General features: G+C 38.7%; 1 protein-coding gene across 2 annotated transcripts in view; it reads right to left on the minus strand.

Annotated features, from left to right (window-relative positions):
• Window positions 1-23,226, minus strand: part of LOC311077447 (NLR family CARD domain-containing protein 3-like) — a 50,529-nt gene that overhangs the window by 23,343 nt on the left and 3,960 nt on the right. The window contains exons 2-7 of one of the 2 annotated variants that reach the window (XM_084105946.1): window positions 20,479-20,604; window positions 20,206-20,355; window positions 16,095-17,942; window positions 4,852-5,025; window positions 4,588-4,761; window positions 2,277-2,450 (exon numbers count right to left, since the gene is read on the minus strand). In XM_084105946.1, the coding sequence (XP_083962072.1) occupies window positions 2,277-2,450; window positions 4,588-4,761; window positions 4,852-5,025; window positions 16,095-17,942; window positions 20,206-20,355; window positions 20,479-20,504 (2,546 nt within the window). In that variant the 5' untranslated portion in view covers window positions 20,505-20,604. The remainder of the gene's footprint in view (window positions 1-2,276; window positions 2,451-4,587; window positions 4,762-4,851; window positions 5,026-16,094; window positions 17,943-20,205; window positions 20,356-20,478; window positions 20,605-23,226) is intronic. The other variant, XM_084105947.1, reaches the window with a different exon arrangement.

Genomic DNA, 23,226 nt, shown 5'->3' on the forward strand with positions numbered 1-23,226 from the left:
GAAAAAAACGCATGCATTCGGATATTTCGAGATCGGTTTCAGGCCTCGTTCATTTGTGGAAATAAATCAGATATGAGCCAATGCAACTATCATGTAAACAGACAGATCCGATTTTTTGAGGCATTAGGGTACATATCCGAGGTTTAATGATGAGAGAAACCCTGACGCGCATCTGCAAAGGTATGGATGGCCCGATGAAACGTCGTGTCGTCGTAGGAGAGGAATGTGGACACACGTTGACACAACATATCAAAGGTTGGCTTGCTCATCCTAAAATTTCAGACCCGCTGCTCCTCGTTAAAGCCCGCCATGATCTCATGAAAGTGTGTATCTATAGCACGAATTTTATTTCTTCTGCCATTTACGCCAAAAATTGTTTTTGAGTGCATATGATACGCAGTTTCCACGTGCATATGATATTTACTTTATGGCGTGTAATACACACGCACTCCACACCCCTAATCGTACCCAAGGGGTTTAGAGTGCATATCTGCATGCAGAAACTATTTTTGGCATATAAATGGCACGAGAAATAAAATTTGTGGTATAGATACGCACTTTCATGAGATCGTGTTGTATGTTCCCACCAGTCCTGAGATGTCTCTCGCACACAATAACTGAAGCATATGTGCAGGCTGCAATGATGGCCCTTTTCATCCTCCTCCGCCTTAAAATCATGGTGATAGTTGGCGAACTTCGCATAGGCTACTGTATTTTCCGGACTATAAGTCGCATCAGTCCAAGACCAAGAACAGACATTTAATCTGGAAAGGCAAGTTATTCAACTACACAATAGCACACAGAACAACAGGCTGAAGAGGTGTCCGGTATGTTAACGTAACACATTAACTAGGGCTGTAACGATATGCGATATGAAACCGAATAAATAAATAAATACATACCGATAAATTCTTTAAAATTGGGCAATTCCAGCGTTATGGACGTGACATTTGCAGTCAAAACTTGAAATATAAATTCTCAGAAAATGCATTTAATACCAATATATTGAAACGTCTATTTATATATCCATATTCCCTTAATAAAGGGACATTAGAAAAATATCTCTACATGCGTTTTATATTTAATATGAGGAAAATACACACGCGTTACGGACACAAAAAAATCTTTAACTTTTAGGTGGCAAAATATTTTTTTGTAATTCTGTGAAATACACTGCGCAAACCAAAAGTAATACTACCCACCGGATGAAGAAGGGTTGGCTCTCCACTGAACATAAAATATATATATATATATATATATATATTTTTTTTTTTTCGCATTGAGGAAAAAACAGTGTGACGGACGGGACCGCTCTGAAAGCGGCACTAAAAGACTGCTTTGAAACGTGAAATAGAGTTGACAATAGATAATCCCGACACGGAGGCGCCGGCACGTGAACTGGAGGTCATCTCATAAATGAACCGAAACTCAGCATATACGGTGGCCTACTTGCCTCACAGACCTGAGACATATATAGAAAGCTTGAAATGTCTACTTTTAAACAGAACAATTCAAAACGAAAGAAAAAAGACTGCTCTGCTCTCTGCTTATGTAATCTGTATGAAATGTGTATTTCTCTCTGGCGCGTTCACTACGGCGAATATCGGGAGTCAGCATCTCCAACTTCATCTTTGCAGCCGACACTGACACAGAAAACACTTGTTTATTAATAAACAATTAAAATGTCTCCTTGCTATATTTGACATATTCATAATCATTACTTTTGCTGGTTCTTTGTGACAGCTTTTAGGAGCTTCATTGGCAGCGCCACCCTTACATGTTACATGAACGCGTCACCACCGCATCAGCACCGATAACATGGATTTTTTTCTTTTTGAGGGCATTTTGTTTGTGTTCAGTCTTTTGTTCAGTTTTTCAGTTGTTTTCAGTAATTTTTTCAGGGCTAGGCTACTGGAGCAGCATCTGTACTCTCGCGGCTGTAGACGGTAATGTCTTCTCTTGGTTCATGTCAGTCAGTATGAATTAATTTTGATATACAAGTCGCACCTGACTATAAGTCGCAGGACCAGCCAAACTATTAAAAAAAGTGTGACTTATAGTCCGGAAAATACGGTATATCGCAAGCTAGCATCAAGCATATTTCACGTTTGTCCATCTGTGCAAGAACCCCCTTTAAGCATGCGCATGTAAACACATTAATCGGATATGGGGCAAGAAACTGTAAACGGACGGTCAAAAAAAATCGGATATAGACAACAAATCAGATTTGGGCATCAAGACCTGCAATGTAAACGAGGCTTGCTTGTCCCACATACTTGAGTATCTGCAATGAGCAGTTTGGATCCATCCGTTTGCCAGAGAGCAGCTTGACTCCTGATTCTCCTGGGTGATTGTAGCTCAGGTCCAGCTCTCTCAGGTGTGATGGGTTTAAACTCAGAGCTGAAGACACATAACCACAGCCTTCCTCTGTCACCATACAGCCAGACAACCTACAGACACACAGTCAGACCATCTACAAAAACACACATGACTGGCAGACTGTAAATAATCTCTTATATGTTCTTTTTTCAATTTCAGCAGACAAATATATACATTTATCAAGGCAGAAATGCTTCTTTACAATAAAACAAAAACAGATACGTCAATACAGAGACAGCATTATAACCCATCATGTCCACCAATGGTCATGGAAATGAAATACTCAAGCTTATACAGATGTTTTGTGTTTTACTCAAGAACAAGGGGAGCTATTACTTATAATTATTAAAAAAATAAATTAAAAAAAAGATCAGTGCGAATTGGTTTTATATAATCAATAATTTTTTCCCATATTGAACAAACGTATTCTATCTGGGTTCTTAAGGAAAAGGAAATCTTTTCCATCACATGTATATGTGTGTATGTATATGTGTGTGTGTGTGTGTGTTTGTGTATATATATATATATATATATATATATATATATATATATATATATATATATATATATATATATATATATGTGTATATGTGTGTGTGTGTGTGTATATATATATATATATATATATATATATATATATATATATATATATATATATGTGTATATGTGTGTGTGTGTGTGTGTGTGTATATATATATATATATATGTGTATATGTGTGTGTGTGTGTATATATATATATATATATATATATATATATATACATGTGTATATGTGTGTGTGTGTGTGTATATATATATATATATATATACACACACATATGTGTAAGGAATAATTGGCCGTTTACCTCGGGTGTGCATTATTTTTCTAATAATTCAACGGCCTAAAGTCAATTATTCCGCTTATACTACAGTTACCACACCTCAAAACATTGTTCAGATTATGTATTTCAAGACGTTTGTAAAGTTTGTCATTAAAATGCTCTTGTATGTAGACCTAATTACGCATCTAATCCCATGCCTCCGTTGCTAATTCCAAAACGTAATTTTAGAGTTAGTAACGGAGGTTTGAGCCACTGATAGCAGACTAATGCTGGGGACACACGACTAGCTGACACACTCTCTGACTGTTTTCATCGACTGCAGCAGATTTTAAACACCGACTTTGAACACAGACTGAACGCACTGAACACGCGTTTGGGCATGATCAGTCATAAGTATCAAAGTACATTCATTATGCAGTTATTAATGCAGGGTTTAGAGAGAGATGTTGCAATAATAAGACAGAAAAGCATGTGCATCAATATTATTATTTATTTATTAATTCAATTCGTTTTAATTTATTCGATCATTCTTTTTTTTTTTTTATTATTGACAGATGACAGTAGACTATAGCCAAATAAATGAAACACAAAGCCCTTTTAACAAGTAGGCCTATCAATAATTATTAATTTGTTATATTATCTGCAATAAAAATCCATGCTGCAGGACTATCCAATTATTTAGCCTATATTCAGTTTAATTTTCTATTGATTATAGATAGGACTATATACTTTATTAAAATTAAACTGCATGTTTCTATTGATTGTGAAGCTAGACATTGAAAATTGCAGATCAAGCGCAAGGGGCTAAATGCTTTTGAATGCTTCAATGCTTTTGTTATGAATTGTATCCTACTTTCCGTTATTACAGTTGACTACGCGAAGTGACATGGAACTGTAATGTGGTCAAGACCATGCCTGGAACTACTTCCGTGCGTTTCCCTGAAAATAATGCACACCTTAGAACGTTCGTCAACCAATCAGATTCAAGCATTCAACGGCCCTGTAGTATATATATATATATATATATATATATATATATATATATATATATATATATATATATATATATTAGTGTAATATGTCAATCCAATCATCAACTGTAAGTGGCTCTGGTTTTAGCCATTTCTTTGTAATTACTTTTTTACTGGCTGCCAGAAGAATGATGTAAGCAAGATGTAAACATTCACAATTACAAGGAATCGTCACCTCAAAAACAGCTTCCAAGTTTCCTTCAATCCCTTGCCAAAACTGGGTTAATTTCTGACACTCCCCAGAAATATGATAATGGTTAGATTCCCTTTTCCCACATAATCTCCAACTGCTAGCACCTGTCCCTTTGTATCTTTTCCGTGTTGGTGTAGTAAATCTCTAATATGTTCTTAAATACCTCAGAATCTGCAGCTTACAGTGTGGGCTCTTCAGTCCTTCAGAAATAATCTTCACTCCTGAATCCTGCAGGTCATTATTCGTCAGGTCCAGCTCTCTCAGGTGTGAGGGGTTTGAACTCAGAGCTGAACACACATAACCACAGCCTTCCTCTGTCACCATACAGCCAGACAACCTACAGACAGACACAATCAGACCATCTACAAACACACATCAACATTATGACCGGCAGACTGTAAATAATCTCTTATATGTTCTTAAATACCTCAGTATCTGCAGCTGACAGTGTGGGCTCTTCAGTCCATCAGAAATAATCTTCACTCCTGAATCCTGCAGGGCATTAATACTCAAGTCGAGCTCTCTCAGGACACAGTTTGAGGATTGTAGAGCTGATGACACAATTTCACAATCCTGACCAGTGAGATTACAGCCAACAAGACTAGAAGAGAGTAAATACAGCACAATAAGTTGGGGTGCAGGGTGCTTTTCTTTAAAGGGGCAGCAGTAGCACCTTAAAACTAGAAAAGAAAATAGATAAATAATTGCCAATACAAAGATAAAATAGAGTAAAATATTGTGAAATATGTGGTTGTTGTGGAGAAGTAGTCCACATTGGTGGATGAACAGCTAGACACTCACTGACCATAGGGTTCCCTTGTCCATAGCATAGCCTAGTTATTCCAAACTGAAGTAGTATGTATAACAAAAATGTAAATATATACAAAAAAAAAAAAATTTCAAGTAGATAAAGGATTGCCAAGATATAATGTAGAATGAATCTGTTTCATATGGAGTTGGGACGTGAGGTCAAAGACTGCCACTTTCGGCTCTGGCCACATCCCCAGGTGAAGTCACAGGTCCATCATCCCCAGAGGCCTCGAGTCTAAAGGACTATGTATATGTTAAATTATGTTGTAAAACATATGCATAGAGTGTGATATCATATTGTGTGCATGCGCGTCTATGGTTTGCGTGAAAGAATACGTCAGTAGCGCCAAATAAAAAATAAAAAGAACATTCGTCCGCAGCCGCTCCACTCCTGACCGCAAGTCCACCGTCAGTGTTGTAGAGCGGCACTAGGCAGGTTTTTGTGTTCATTTCTATTGCATTACGATTGAAAGCAGTATCAATAATGTCAACAGTATGATGTGCAGTCAAGTTCGGGTGTGTGTATATGCTGTTTAAATTAGTGTTCTCACTGATACGCTTGTTGTGATTCGCGGAGATTTGAGGAGTTGTATTTTGACGACTTGATATTATTTCTTATTCAAAAGTTTCCCGCACCCCTGCCAAAGATCCAGGCAAGACAAGATTAAACATGTTTACTTGCAAAATAATTACATTCTGAAATTTAGAAAGCCTAACATTCCAGTTTAATGTGACATGTAGCCTAAGCTATGTATCGTTACTTTTGCAACGACTCTATTATTTTTCCAGTCATAGACCAGCGCTCAAGCACTGACTAGCATCCAGCGCTGACTAGAATCAGCATTCACAAGCTCAAAAATGTGTTTGGCGCTGACAACAATCCGGTGGTGGCTAACATCCAGCGCTGACTAGAATCACGCAGTGGAGGAATGGAAAGCTCACAAGCCATTAAAAAGTATTGACTAAAGAAACACTTATATTTTTTGAAATATTTTCAATAAATCATATTCCCATTCACTCCAGCGACGAATTTATAACAGTCGCGTGTGTGTGCGTGTGTGTGTGTGAGAGAGAGAGGTGCGGGCGTGATACTCCGTCATTTTGTTCATACAGGACATCATTCAAACTGTAAAGTGTTTACTTATATTTGTGTACACTCGCAATAAAACACAACATTGTGCTTTTGTCAAACTGTAACCTAGAACTGTCACCCAACCAAAATCTCTCTCTCTCACACACACACACACACACACACACACGGTTTAAAAGCAAAAAATATTTATCCAACCCCATTTAAAAACAGTCTGTGAGTGCCATCTTTTGGACATTCATCATATTGCATTGGTTTTCATTTCTTGTCCTCAAACAGAGCACAAATCTGTTTATTTTTAAGTCACACATTCTACATTGATTAAAAAAGAAAATCAATTGTGTTTTTAATGGTAGTATTATTTTATACAGAAATAAATTATTTATAATTAAGATGAGAATAAAGTTAGTGTTAATTAAAATTTTAAGGAAAACAAATATATTGATCAGAAATATAGCAAATATATATATTTTTAAATATATATTTTAAATTCATTCAGGTACAATTACCAAACATATCTCAAGGTCTTTTTGTCTTTGTATTAATTTAATGAATAAACTAATTATATAAACAATTGTCAATGCACTACAAATAAACTGGTTCTATGCCTTTACTTTATTAATAAAACCTATTTAAAAAATACAAGGCTTAAGACATTTATTTTCCTTTGGTGGTACAGCCTGAGACATGCACACTAAAAAAAAATTGCCTTCTGCATTTTTGTTTTGCTTTTCCCTCCATTGTACCGAACTCGTACCCAACCGTGATGTCTGAACCGAGGTATGAACCGAACCGTGACTTCTGTGTGCCGTTCCACCCCTACTGTCATGGGATTAATGTTATAACTATTATTATGTAGTAGTGTAATGTAGACAGACACAACTAAAAGAGGTTGAATTTTTCATATAATTTGCACACAGAATATGGGTTGGAGCTTTTACTTTTGAACTCTCAAAGTGCACCAGATTGATGACTTTAACATTAAAATGCACAAAGTTTTCGTTCAGGGACCTGGATATTGCATAGGGGGCGCTGGCCCAAAAAAGGTTGAGAACCACTGCTCTGAATGGCACGAATGGTATTATTGACTATTTAAACTGAGCAGTGTAATATCTTATATGTAAGGTTGACCATTTTATTTTGGTATTTTGGCGCGTGGCTCCTTTAATACTTATGTTCTGGTTCTGGTTGCTCTCCTTCGGTTCAGATAAGCGCGACTGAAGAGAGGCGAGTTGTGCTGAAGCTCCGTCTAAAAAGATGATATGAGTTTTGTTTATTGAACTAAAACATGTAATTTTGTTCTTTAATACACTTTAATCTTATTTATACTTGTATGAAGTTTGTGTGAAGGATGTGAAGCATGTATTTTTGAAGAGAGTTCATTAAGCATGAGTGTGCAAGCTCTGGCTAAAATAATGCCTTACTAAAATAATCACTGACAGGCTGATGTTACAATGGCAAGAGATGGCCACGGATTCCAGCTTGTTTTGATTCATTTGTCTTTCTATTCATGCAGGTATATGCTCCCATTTATGCTTCTGTTAATATATATTTTTTAATTTATGTAAAATGTTTTTTTTTTTGTTAAATGTTGAATACATTGGTTTTGATTTATATGAGAAACATGAAAACTGTAAAATGTGTTGCAGTTGCGGTAAACGTGACTGAAGAGAGGCTGATGTTACAATTGTGAGAGATGGCCACAGATTCGAGCTTGTTTTGATTCATTTGTCTTTTTATTCATGCAGAATAAAATCTGGCCTGAGTAATTTCTGTTGCCCAGTCTCGTTCATCCACCCACACAACGCAAAGCTTAATGAAGACCGGTGACGCGTGGAGGAAACATAAAAACATACTCTTTTGGTCATACTGATTTTCAACAGATCACTGGAGCTGTGTGAAGTCCCCTCCTGCTTCAAACACTCCACCATCATCCCGGTACCCAAGAAACCTAAAATCCCTGGACTTAACAATTACAGACCTGTTGCTTTGACATCTGTGGTCATGAAGTCATTTGAGAGACTGGTGCTGGCCTACCTGAAGGACCTCACTGGACCCTTGCTGGACCCCCTGCAGTTTGCTTATCGAGCAAACAGGTCTGTGGATGATGCAGTCAGCATGGGACTGCACTACATCCTCCAACATCTGGACAAACCAGGGACTTATGCAAGGATCCTGTTTGTGGACTTCAGCTCCGCTTTCAACACCATCGTCCCGGATACCCTCCTGAATAAACTAACCCAGCTCTCTGTGCCCTCCTCCATCTGTCAGTGGATCATCAGCTTCCTGACAGGCCGGCAGCAGCTAGTGAGGCTGGGAAAAGTCACATCTCGTACCCTTACCATCAGCACTGGTGCCCCCCAGGGGTGCGTTCTCTCCCCACTGCTTTTCTCCCTCTACACAAATGACTGTACCTCCAAAGACTCCTCCGTCAAGCTCCTGAAGTTTGCAGACGACACCACAGTCATTGGCCTCATCCAGGACGGTGACGAGTCTGCTTACAGACAAGAGGTTGAACAGCTGGCTGTCTGGTGCAGTCATAACAACCTGGAGCTGAACACGCTCAAAACTGTGGAGATGATAGTGGACTTTAGGAGAAACCCCCCTGCACTCCCCCCTCTCACCATCATGGACAGCACTGTGACAGCAGTGGAGTCATTCAGGTTCCTGGGCACTACCATCTCTCAGGACCTGAAGTGGGACAATCACATTGACTCCATTGTCAAAAAGGCCCAACAGAGGTTGTACTTCCTTCGTCAACTGAAAAAGTTCAACCTACCACAAGCGCAGATGACTCAGTTTTACTCAGCTGTTATTGAGTCGGTTCTGTGCACTTCTATAACTGTCTGGTTTGGGTCAGCCAGCAAATCAGATATAAGAAGACTACAACGGACTGTTAGGACAGCTGAAAGGATCATTGGTGTACACCTCCCCAACCTTCAGGACTTGTACAATGCCAGAGTGACGAAACGGGCAGGGAACATCATCACAGACCTCTCCCACCCCGGCCAAAACCTGTTTGCGCTTCTGCCGTCAGGCAGACGTTACAGATCTCTGCGCACTAGAACATCTAGGCACAAAAACAGTTTTTTCCCCCATGCTATCTCCAGCTTAAACAGCTAAAACAGCCATTAACACCTGCTGTATAATTCATTCAGTACTTGAGAGAGAAGCAAGAGGTTTTTTTGTGTAAATACATATACAAATTTTATTTATAGAGCTGTACACACAATGCACAAATCTGTACATAAGTCTTCTGTTTCAGATGTATACTAAAACTATTATTATTGTTTATTCTATTTATTTATGTTCTCATTTAAATGCCTGTTCTAATGTCATATATGTATGTATGTACCAAGAGCTCCGGTAAAAAACACAAAAAATTCCTTGTGTGTTTGTGCACACTTGGCGAATAAAGCTCATTCTGATTCTGATTCTGATAAGAGTAGGATTGTTCTAAACTAGGGAAGCACCGATAGGTTTTTCCAGAACCGATCCGATCCCAAAAATTCTGAGTATCGGCCGATACCGATCCGATATCAGCACAGTTTTCTTTTTAATCAATGTAGAATTTCTATACCTCTGTTTGTTGAACTGATAATTACTCTGTTGTGTGTTAAACATCATTATAAAGAAAAACAACAAATGAAAAAATTATATGATCATAATCTGACAAAATACTATTATAAACTAGATTAGTTGAAAATTCAGCAGCAAAAGTTACTCTAGAAAAATCATGAGAGCACAATAACTGAATAAAATCTAAACATTTTGTGAAAAACATTATTTAGTGGAGATGGAGAACAAATAAAAGTGAATAAGTGTAGCACTAAATCTGTTAAAATGTTTCTCATTGCTCTTTGTATTGTTGTAAAATACATTCATGAAAAACAAGTAAATATATTTATGATATATACTATAAAATTAAAAGACATTTCTTTTAAATGTTTAGCGCAGCTGTTTAATGAGGCAGCAACATATTATAGATAGGACAGAACAAGAAAGGCTATTAATAATCTTTCATTGCACAAAAGTATTATAATATGAAAGGCTCCAATACAGAGCGGCACAAAGCGCTTATGCGTATCCCGTGCGCAGAATGATGCGCTTGAAGCAACATGGAGTCACAGCGCTTCACATTGAAAACCTCAAAGCAAAAAGGGAAGAGATTTGATGCGTAGTTCCGGTATTATATGACTGCAATAGTTCCGGTATTATATGAATGCAATAGTTCCGGTATTATATGACTGCAATAGTTCCGGTATTATATGACTGCAATAGTTCCGGTATTATATGACTGCAATAGTTCCGGTATTATATGAATGCAATAGTTCCGGTATTATATGACTGCAATAGTTCTGGTATTATATGAATGCAATAGTTCCGGTATTATATGAATGCAATAGTTCCGGTATTATATGACTGCAATAGTTCCGGTATTATATGACTGCAATAGTTCCGGTATTATATGAATGCAATAGTTCCGGTATTATATGAATGCAATAGTTCCGGTATTATATGAATGCAATAGTTCCGGTATTATATGACTGCAATAGTTCCGGTATTATATGAATGCAATAGTTCCGGTATTATATGACTGCAATAGTTCCGGTATTATATGACTGCAATAGTTCCGGTATTATATGACTGCAATAGTTCCGGTATTATATGAATGCAATAGTTCCGGTATTATATGACTGCAATAGTTCCGGTATTATATGAATGCAATAGTTCCGGTATTATATGAATGCAATAGTTCCGGTATTATATGACTGCAATAGTTCCGGTATTATATGAATGCAATAGTTCCGGTAGTATATGAATGCAATAGTTCCGGTATTATATGACTGCAATAGTTCCGGTATTATATGACTGCAATAGTTCCGGTATTATATGACTGCAATAGTTCCGGTATTATATGAATGCAATAGTTCCGGTATTATATGACTGCAATAGTTCCGGTATTATATGACTGCAATAGTTCCGGTATTATATGAATGCAATAGTTCCGGTATTATATGACTGCAATAGTTCCGGTATTATATGACTGCAATAGTTCCGGTATTATATGAATGCAATAGTTCCGGTATTATATGACTGCAATAGTTCCGGTATTATATGAATGCAATAGTTCCGGTATTATATGAATGCAATAGTTCCGGTATTATATGACTGCAATAGTTCCGGTATTATATGACTGCAATAGTTCCGGTATTATATGACTGCAATAGTTCCGGTATTATATGAATGCAATAGTTCCGGTATTATATGAATGCAATAGTTCCGGTATTATATGACTGCAATAGTTCCGGTATTATATGACTGCAATAGTTCCGGTATTATATGACTGCAATAGTTCCGGTATTATATGACTGCAATAGTTCCGGTATTATATGACTGCAATAGTTCCGGTATTATATGAATGCAATAGTTCCGGTATTATATGACTGCAATAGTTCCGGTATTATATGACTGCAATACTGTAGTTCCGGTATTATATGACTGCAATAGTTCCGGTATTATATGAATGCAATAGTTCCGGTATTATATGACTGCAATAGTTCCGGTATTATATGAATGCATATAAGGTGTGACTGAGTGACAGTGGCTAATGGTTTACATGGCTAATGGGTCAGGTATGAGGGCCCCTTAACAGAGTTTTGCTTAGGGCCCCAGGGAGGTCAGGATCGGCTCTGCACGTGAAGAACAAGTATAGCGCTCTCTACTCCAGTGTGGTGATCTAAAAGACACCCGGGAGAAAGTTACATGAACAGCAATAAACTCCAGAAAGATAAAGTCATTTTATGCGAAACCATAGACCTTTCTCTACAGATCAAGTATAACAATAGTAACACTGAATCATCTTGGAGAGAGTTTCATCATGTTGACTGCCGTAACCGAACGCGCCGCGCTGTTTGAGTGCTGAATGGAGAATGACTGACAGCCACAGCGGAGGGGAGCACTTACTTGAGTTTAACGACTTCAGTATTAATCATTACATCACTTTATCACATTAAACTATAGAGTGGCTTTAGAACACTTATAATATAGTGCACGAAAAGTTGACGGTTATTTATAATGTTTTTGTGGCTTTTGTGAGGCTTAACAATAACACAGAATAGTTTACGCCAGTGGCGGATCTACGGGGTGGCAAAGGGTGGCAGCTGCCACCCCTGGGATACAGTCTTGCCACCCCTGTTGCCACCCCATTTATAAATCAGATAATATTTTTTAAGGATATTTTATGTTCATAGCCTACACGTTGAAGGCCAAGGAGACCCGCAACAAACTCCTCTCAAACAGAAATAGCCGATTTAGAATCCCCTCCCCCTCACAATGGTTTCACCCATCACTAGCACGGCAGCGACCCCCGCGAAAATGAAATTTCACCAGTGGCAGCAGGGCACAGGGCAGGCAGCACAGTGCATCTGTCTGCAGTACGCAGTGTCTTGCAACCCTACCGGAGAGACTGAGCTGCCCCAGAGCCTCTGAAGGTGAAGTGAGTTTCCCCAGGTGTAGTTTAAATACACGTTTAACTTAAAGTTACATTTGTAATGAATGTATTGTATGCTAAAGACGATTCAGCATCAGCAAAAACAGCGAGTCTATTACGTTAGCCAAAATCAGCGGTCAAACACTCCCTCGTGATTTGTAAGAGCACTCTTCCCTTTGATTGGCCTAATTTTTATTTTAGTAAAGACAAGAACAGCTTGATAAAAAATATAAAATATTGTATCCATAACGTTTACTGATGGTCGCCGTTACGTTACAACACACAATACAGTGCCAGTTAGGAGATCGATCATTTGATTAGCTAAGCAGTCCTATGGGTGGTGTTGGCGCAGTGGATAAGACACATGCCTTTGGTGTGAGAGACCCAGGTTCGAATCCACTGTGAGACACCAATGTGTCCCTGAGCAAGACACTTAACCCCTAGTTGCTCCAGAGGCGTGCGACCTCTGACATGTATAGCAATTGTAAGTCGCTTTGGATAAAAGCGTCAGCTAAATGAATAAATGTAAATGTAAATGTATTAAATCCAATTTCTCTCAGATATCACAGCAATGAAACTAGGCTACAACTGGGGAAATAACAAATACAATAGGATTAAGTATGGGCGTTAATAGTTGGGAGAAAATATGAGGCGTAATAATGATTAGATCTGCATTTGGTCTTAAAGAGGCAGCAGTCTAATAATCCTGCTGACGATTGCTCCATTAATGTGAACCAAACAACAAAAGGCAAAGAGAAAATCAGTCGCAGCTCTTGAATGATATAAGCTTTAATCTATCTATGATAAACTATGCAGTGTTATTTTAAATCTGACTTTATTAGATGTCTTTTTAGCCCATATTACTCCTGAACAGTAATTGTCAGTAGACATTACTGAAATTAAAGCACTGGGTATATAATTTGTATATTTGTTTAATTGTATACTTTTTTTGTTTGACCATGTGTTTGTACTTTGTTTTTTGGTGTCCTATGTCTTCTGTATATAAAACACAAAAGCCTGCACCCTTCTGCATAACATATGTTTTATTTGTTTTGTTAAAGCATTGCTTTTTCTTTTGCTATAGACCCCTTCACGGTTGACGTCACAGGAAAATTCTAAGTTTGCAGTGCGCATGTCGGGGTCAGAAAGTTCATTCCATCCCATTGAATTGTGTGTTAACCAGAGAATTTCTCGTCAAGAAAAAATGCCTTATTGTTGCGTCGTGGACTGTGAAAATCACACCAGTTGTGGAGTCAAGTTTTTCCGGATTCCTGCAGGATCTCATCCGTTTAAAAAAAAAAAAAATAGACGACATCTGTTCAGATCTATTTTTTTTACAGTCTATGGTTCAGATACTGCTGCTATCTGCTAAGTAGCATGACACAGGTCACAATTAATGCCAGATATCGAACTTCACCTAACTATTAAACCAGTCTACAGTTTACAGAAAACATTTGTTTACTTACCAGGGCTTAACTATACCGTTGTTGTCACAATAACTGTCATATAACACAATAACACTACAAACACGAGCATCTTTGATCGTAGCATTGTCCCTGTCTGCCCGTTTATTATATAAAAAAAAAATACACATACTTAACAGTGTTAAATTTGAAAAGTACTGTTCGACAGAACGGCTTGGTTTGTTACCACAGTTATCTGCGTAGTTCCTCGGCGATGAAGTTCCACATGTGCGGCTATCCAACACGAAAATGCATGCAGCAAATAAGCCGTTCACAATATTTTCTTCAGATAACTCCAAATTTCTCCCACACACTGGACTTGATTTTTGATGACTGTCGACAACTTTACAATCTCCACTAGCTATTCTTCTCTTCAACTCCTCAGCATCCATCTCAACGACTGCAAGCAGATCGCGCGCGCGCGGTTATGATGCATTTTTAAAAGTGAAAGATCCTGGGAGGGCGTGGCGCGTGGGCAAATAAACTGATGTGGATTTTAAATTATTTTATCAACTTGAAATACAGGCAATCAGGCATATTTTTGTAGACGTGTTCCTAAAAATCTGAATATATTTTTACGTTTGCATGTGATTGTTTTAAACCCGTGTTTAGACCCGTGTTTCCCCCGTGTCCGACCCGAAACACTTTGGATATTTTTCACCCGTTTGAGCAAAATTTGCGGGTCACCCGTCCGAACCTGTACAGGACTCTAATCAGGCAGACAATCGCCATTAGCTAAAAACAAGTTTATTATGGTTCTGTTCCCGTTCCTGTGATGGCAAAGACAGTGCATATATATGCCGGTCTATTAGCCGCACCATTTTTCTGACCCCATGCTGCGCGCGCACCCAACCTAGGCGTTCGATGTTTACAAACATTGAAGGGGTCTATAGATATTTATTTTACATTTCAAAATATAAAACAATATTAATTGTGTTCTAAATTTTATTTTTTTTCCTTTTTTTTAATATAACAAAAAGAACCGATAAGAATACCGTTAAAGTACCGGATCGATAAGGAGTATTGGTAAGAGTAATACCGAATGATACCCATCCCTATTGGAAGCAACAAATTAAAAGTTATGGCCAATTTAACTGTGATTAAATTCAGTGTATATACGTCTGCCATATTTTGCCACCCCTCAAAAATTCCTGCCTCCCTCTCGCCACCCCATAAATATTTTTCTAGATCCGCCCCTGGTTTACGCACAATATCAGATTTGGATCTCGTCTGACCGATTCCCGATCCGGCAAAGAATGGCAGTATCGGAGCCGACAGTGAGTATCGGATCGCCGCATCTTTATTCGAAACTGCATTTTGAAGTATTAAATTTTATTTGTGTACACTCACAATAAACCAGAACAATGTGGCTTTGTAAAATAAACAAACAGGATGTGTTTCTGTCGTCTCGGTTTCCTTCCCGTCAACTAGTTTGTGGAGCGCTTCACAAAAATAAACCAAACTCAGCAGAATACTGTCACACAGCTTTCTCTTTTCTTTTGTTAATCTGTTAATTATTTAAGCCAAATATATTTAGCATATTTATTCCTTTTATACAGGCCTATAGACTATGACTTTATGAAAACAAATTATTATTTTTATTATATTTTAAATGTAACTCCATTCTCCTTAAATCATCCTGGCGACCCAGGGTTTGAACACCTGTGCTCTAGGGAACTGAGTTTGGCTCCTCTAGTATAAGTGAACCTCAGGGAATATAATAAATAATGTAAAAACTCCATGTCATGACCCCTGTAAAGATGTAAGATGCATTATTAAAAGGATTCTTTAGCTATTAATGATTAAACACTCACAGAGCTTTTCTGCAGTTGACCACAGCTGGTACCAGTCTTCTTCTCCCCTCAGCTGATGTGTTGTATTTCATGGGGTTCAGCTCATCCAGCGCCTCCTCTGAGATCTGAAGCATGTAGGAGATTGTTGAGCAGTGAGACGGAGAGAGTTTCTCCTCTGAGTGTTTGTCTGATTTCACAAACTCCTGAATCTCTCTGGACAGAGTCTGATCTTTCACTTCCAGCAGACAGAGGAACAGATTGATGGATTGATCAGCTGAGAGACTAAGATAAGCATTCGGATGTTTGATTCTGTCTTTAATGAACTGTGTGGTTCTCCTGATGTTCTCTGAGCTGTTCTCTGTGTGTGTCAGTAGATCCTGTAAGAGTCTCTGATTGGACTCCAGTGAGACGCCCAGCAGGAACCGCAGGAACAGATCCAGCCGTCCATTCTCTCTCCTGAGGGCTTTAGTTACTGCTGATGTTAGTAGATCATACAGAGAGACTTCATCAGACCTGAATACACACAGAAGCTGCAGTGGTTCCTTGTTCTTCATTAAATAGCAGTAAAACACATAGAAAGCAGCGAGAAACTCCTGAACGCTCAGATGAATGAAGCTGTAGACTTTCCTCTGATGAATCACAGATTCCTGCTTAAAGATCTCAGTGCAAATCCCAGAATGCACTGCGGCGTCAGTGACGTCTATGCCGCTCTCAATCAGGTCCTCCTCATAGAACATCACATTGCCCTTCATCAGCTGATGGAAAGCCACTCCAGCAAGTTTCACAATCACTTCTCTGTTGGACTGCAGGAGTTTCTCTGGATCTCTCTCTTCATACTTCTGATTCCTCATGTTGATCTGAATCAGCAGGAAGTGGATGTACATTTCAGTCAGAGTTTGAGGGATTTCTGCACTCAGATCTTCTTCCAGGAGCTTCTGAAGCACAGTGGAGGAGATCCAGCAGAAGACGGGTATGTGGCACATGATGTGGAGGCTTCTTGCTCTTCTGATGTGTGAGATGATTCTGCTGGCTTGATGCTCGTCACTGATTCTCTTCCTGAAATATTCCTCCTTCTGAGGCTCATTGAATCCCTGAATCTCTGTCAGACGGTGGATGTATTTGGAGGGGATCTGATTGGCTGCTGCTGGTCTGGAGGTGATCCAGATGAGAGCCGAGGGAAGCAGATCTCCTTTCATGAGCTTTGACATCAACACACCCACTGATGAAGTCTCAGTCACATCAGAAACTTCCTGAGCGTCTGAAAACCTCAGTGTGATTCTGCTTTCATCCAGACCATCAAAGATGAACACAACTTTACACTCCTCATAAATCTTTGAGTCCAGATCTTGAAGTTCAGGATGAAAGTCCAGCAGAAGTCTGTGAAGACTGTACTGATGATCTCGGATCAAGTTCAGCTCTCGAAATGGAAGCACAAACATGAAATCTACATCCTGATGGTCTTTTCCCTCAGCCCAGTCCAGAATGAACTTCTGCACAGAGACGGTTTTCCCGATTCCAGCGATGCCTTTAGTGAGAACAGTCTTGATCTGCTCTTTCTCCTGGCGTCCTGGTTCAGGAGAGGCTTTAAAGATGTCATTGCAGTAGATTGGAGTGTCTTGTGAGTGTTGTGTTCTGGCTGTTTTCTCCATCTGTAAAACCTCATGTTCTTCATTCACTCCTCCTCTCTCTCCCTCTATGATGTAGAGCTGTGTGTAGATCCTGTTCAGGAGGGTTTCATTCTCTTGGAGTTTCAGTCCCTCAAATAATCTCTCATACTTGTTCTTCATGCTGGCTTTGTGTCTGTGTTTGACTCTCTGTAGTTCATCATTCACTGGTTGAGGAGAATCCTGCTCTCCAGTCTGATCATCTCTGAATGGGGACAAAATACACACATAAAACATGTTTGTGAATAAAACATGCAAGGAACAGCAACACATTAATGAACATTGTCAGTTTAACAGATTCTCCTTATAAACAACACTCAGGGTTTCTCCTGGCTCAAAACGAGGCGGAGGTGGTAAAATCCTGATCATGTACTTTAATAGTAAGATAATTAAATTGGCATTTTCCGTAGATCATCATATAGCCGACTGTGTTTCCCACAGTATTTCAGGGGGTGGAGGTCGGTACCTCTAGGGGGGTCAGGGGTCATGCCCCCCCGGAAGAACATTTTGTACATTTTAAAGATAAATTCATTAATCTGGTGCACTTTGAGTCTCACGAATCCGCTGTTAAAAATAAATAATCCGCCCGCCAACCGCCCCAAATATGATATTCTCTGATTTAGAAATCTGCATCTGATCATCACATTACAGTTATTCAGATTCTCAGAGTTAAGCATGATGATATGGACACATATCACACTGAAGTAGGCTGATTTAAAATGAACATTTATTTAAAATAAAAGTTCTTCTTTTGGCAAAATTACATTTCCTTAATAAGCTAAACAGAGGCTTTACTCCCTTCAAGCTTAAATTGTCAATGTCTCATTAAAATCACTGTTGGAAAACAATCTTATGAGAATAATTTTTTTTACCTTTATAAAGGGCATTTTTTCCCTAATTTTATTAAATGTATGCTCCATCTTTCATTTCAAATTTTAAATTTGATCAATACATTCAATTAGAATAAGACACTAGGATGTTAACAATCAAAACGTAGGGAAACACGGCAAGACATTTATATTATGATCAACTATAGGCTATCAATCGCCACTTACATTAAATGAAATAAAGTCAGAATCATCCTCGCGTTTTTGGTGATTCCCTTGTTATTTTTTCATTTATATATTTTGATATTGGCGTTTTAATCAGGGCATTTGTCCGGTTGGGCAAGTACAATTCTTCAATTCTCTCTCACTTGTCCCTTCAAAACAAGACAAAAACACCCGTGTCCCAGACAAGCGTTAATGTCGAGCCTTGGCATGTGTTTTCCTTGACTGGTTTTCCCTGAAGAGAATTACGCTGTTGAAAACGAAAGTAAAAGAGTGACGCTTGTTCATTGTGTTTTACCGTGATGAGAGTTCTGTGTCTTTATTAAACTCAACACATTATAATGATTTATCTGTCATCCGCCCTCGGTTAACTGGAATGTTAAGTTTTTATTACTTGGCCGCCCGACCCGCGGATGATGATGATGACAACCCGCGCAGCGCTATCGGCAAACTATACGGTTTGAGAACGGACACCGGCCGGGAACCCGACCCGCGGATTTTAATAATGTATTAATTAGTAAAACTGAAATTAACATGAACTAAGATTAATAAATGCTTTAAAAGTATTGTTCATTGTCTATTTATGTTAACTAATGAATTAACTGATGAATTCTTATTGTAAAGTGTGACTGAATAATAATAAAGAATCTGAACAATTTCAATCAATATCTAGGGCATGTTTTAGGTCAGATTAAAATGTAAAAATGTTTAAGTTTGAAAGTACTATTAGATCTTTAAGCATGTCAGTATTTGGTGCTGTGATGAACACTACTGTGAATACACACGTGTGAATGGCAGCCAGCTTTGAGTACAGGGTTACCAGGGTAACGGCTGCATTTCTGCGGCTGCATCAGCGCCATCTACTGTCAGAAAGTGGAAGTGCGTTTGCGTCTCCTTCCCTCGTTCCGCCATGCGCTTCTCATGCGTGTTGGTGTTGTTCACATCAGAGCACATGCCTCTGTGACGCAGCACACAGCAGACGTTTAACACAGCGGATGGAAAAGTGTTCTCAGAATGCATTCTGGGTAATTATTCACAGTATTGTGAAGTTCCCATGATAGCAATACCGTGCATGTTCATTATTGCGATGTATATTGTATTGCTGTATATCTGCACGTCTAATTGCACATGTGACTCAGCGTGTAACATCTCGTTAGTGCAGTAATGGCTGTTATGTTGAGCACAGTTTATTAATTAAAGCAAAGCTGGCTACTTTACACCATTGTTGACTCCTCTCCCTTCAGACGCGCCATTCATCGGTGGAGCCGATATTACAAAAAACAATATCCCATAATTGACAAAATAACTAAAACTAACACTATTGTCCTCTGTAGAGCCACTTTATACCTGTAATAATAACACGTGATTTATGCACAGATTCAACTTCGACACATGACTTATAGTCACGTTTATCCTCACCTGAGGTCAGAGGTTGCGGGTTCATCACTGAGGTCAGAGGTCGCTGGTTTATCACTGAGGTTAGGAGGAAGAAGAGGAAATGATCTGTCACTCTTCAGAGACACACAGCTGGGTTCTGGAGATGAAGATCTCTTCCTCTTCCTGGAGATACTAAGAAAATATATGATAATTTATACACATCTTTACACTGGATTAAATCTAAATGATTAGTTCAGATGATCTGTGATGTTGTGTGAGTCGGTCTATTGTGTCCAGCACTGGATTGTGTCTCACCTAGGGTCAGAGGTCACTGAGTCCATCTCCAGGATTTGTGGGATTATTCATAGATCTGTGACTCTTCAGAGACTCACTGCTGGGTTCTGGAGACGCTGCACTCGTTCTCAGAGACTCGCATCTTCCCTTTATATGGAGACACTGAGAGCATTACATTTATATCACATTCAGCAGCTTTAATTCACAGAGATTCACAGTGTATTCAAGATTATGCACATGTTCGCTGCGATGGAAGAGAGCGGGGAGGCGTCGTCCATATTTGTTTACAGTCTATGGTCCCAGTAGGCCTGTGACCTTTTGTTGTCTTAGCCCATTACTATTGTCATTACTGTCATATAAATTGTTGTCTGGCATCTTAAAAATATATAAAAAAATAAATAAATTAATATAAAAGTATAATTTAGAAATAAAAAAATAATATCATAATATAAATATAAAATTATATTGTAATATATTATAATATAAAAAGTATTACACATATCTACTCTCATAATCCATATCAACTGCACTTTGTGACCATAAATGACTGTGGTGGAAATGACATTTCTGTATTTGTTTGTGAAAAATGGAAGATAGTTTCACTGATTAGCTCTGAATTAATACTTAGCATTTATATATGCAAAATACTCTTATTTAACTTAACATTTCTAGTATTGACACCAATACTGTGTGACAGCTATATTTATTTTATAAAAATGTATATTGATAGTGGTCTCACATTAAATACTATAATGATTATTTTACTAGTGCTTAACTCAGGTAAATTAATAGTTACAAGTCATATTTTTAAACTGTATTATCATTGTTGAAGTTAAAAGTCTGGTTGTGTAACAAGGAGAAAACAGTGATTTTGACACCTATAAAGAGGAAAAGGATGAAAAAAATCATAATAGAAAGGTAGTAAAAAATCAGAAAATGTAAAAAAGTATACAAATGAAAAGTGGTTTTACTGTTAGTTTGACAAAGAAAGAGGAATTTGTCCAAAGTTATAAGTATTTTTAAAAATATGACCAGAGAACATAACAAGTGCCCTTAGTCTAAGAATCACCCAACTATAAATCACAACAACTCAGATTTCAGTCAAAACTCACAAATTGTAAAATTACTTAAAAGGTCTATTAGGGTCCAATGAAATCCATTGTATTTTTTTCCAAAATGCACATTGTTGCTTATTCTTTATTAATAATAATAATGAGAATTGTTACATAGGTGAAATAAAACAATAAATCGGGCATAATTTATCATATTATCTAATCGGGCTTCTTCCCTTAAATATCACAATCCAGACACTTTAATTGGAGAGTATAGATTTTCTGTAGTGATCAGAAATACATCAGTTTGTCATAATCTCCTGTTTCCTGTTTCGAATGCGCATGCGTCGCGTCTGAACGCGTTGTTGTCTTTGGAGCTCCCGATTGATTTATAATTCTTGATTTCTCTTTAAACTCACTTACAACGAACATTTTCTATTTTTCCTCACCTCATAGTTACAACGCGGACTGTTGAGCAGACGCGTCTCAAGCCTATTAGTGATCCAACGTCGGATACTCTTATAGGTTACTCCTGTGGATCACGGCTGAACGCGTCTTCTCCACACTCACTTACGGTACAAACAAACATTTTTTCGCCTATCGTGCGTCTACTCTACACCTGTACCACTAAAAAGACGGATTATATCCAAGACTTCAGTCATAAATTAGTATTAATATTGATAGCATCACTGGTAGCGTCGTTGCTAACTTAACTTACTGTCCATCTGTTAAAATGGCGAATATATCAGATGTAAGTAGTCTACCTTTTGGTGCAGGTGAGGACACATTTGAGCTACACGCGTTGCAGTCTGAGCTGGAAGCTGTTGAGAAACAGATCCACGACCTTTTAGTGAGAAAAGCCGAGCTGATAGACCGGCGGTTAGCTCTTGAAACATCACGCACCGATGCAATTGCACATAAATCAGTGATCAACGTTACTAACCCGCTGACTCCGACCTCGTCTACTCCGTGCGTTACTCAGCATCGGTCACGAGCGTCGAGGCCGCGATCAGCTATGGTCTCGTTTACGCCGGCTCCAACATGCCACCACGAAGCCTGGATATTTCCGCAGCGGAAGACGCGAGTCAGGTCTAGACCAAGAAAACTCTCTCCGACCCTCCCGGTTTTCGAGATATCCACACAAAACCGCTTCTCCCCTCTTCGCGAAACAGAACGCGATGCTGTGATCATCGGTGATTCCATCGTTCGACACGTACAAGCTACGTTAAATAAAAGTAAGGTGCATAGTCACTGCTTTCCTGGTGCTCGTGTTTCTGAAATCGCTGCTCACGTTCCCGAGATTCTGAACGAGCGCGTCGGAACTGTGGTCCTGCACGCGGGAGGGGCCGACATCAGGCTGCGACAGACGGAGGTTCTGAAGAAAGACTTCAGGAATCTGATCGATACGGTACGCAGCACATCGCCTGATTTAACGATCATTGTGTCAGGACCACTTCCCACGTACCGACTAGGTCATGAAAAGTTTAGTAGATTATTCGCGCTAAATGAATGGTTAATATCATGGTGCAATGAGCAGAAACTGCTCTTTGTAAATAATTGGAATCTGTTTTGGGAGCGTCCTAGGCTTTACCGTGCTGATGGCTTACACCCAAGCAGATTCGGATCGGATCTTCTGTCAGATAACATCTCCAAAATGTTAAATACCTTTTGACTAGTAACCAAAAGTTCAAATCATAGTCTCTGCTGCACCAAATTA

This window comes from Abramis brama (assembly GCF_963993115.1).
Source record: "Abramis brama genome assembly, chromosome: 2".
Classification (NCBI taxonomy): domain Eukaryota; kingdom Metazoa; phylum Chordata; class Actinopteri; order Cypriniformes; family Leuciscidae; genus Abramis; species Abramis brama.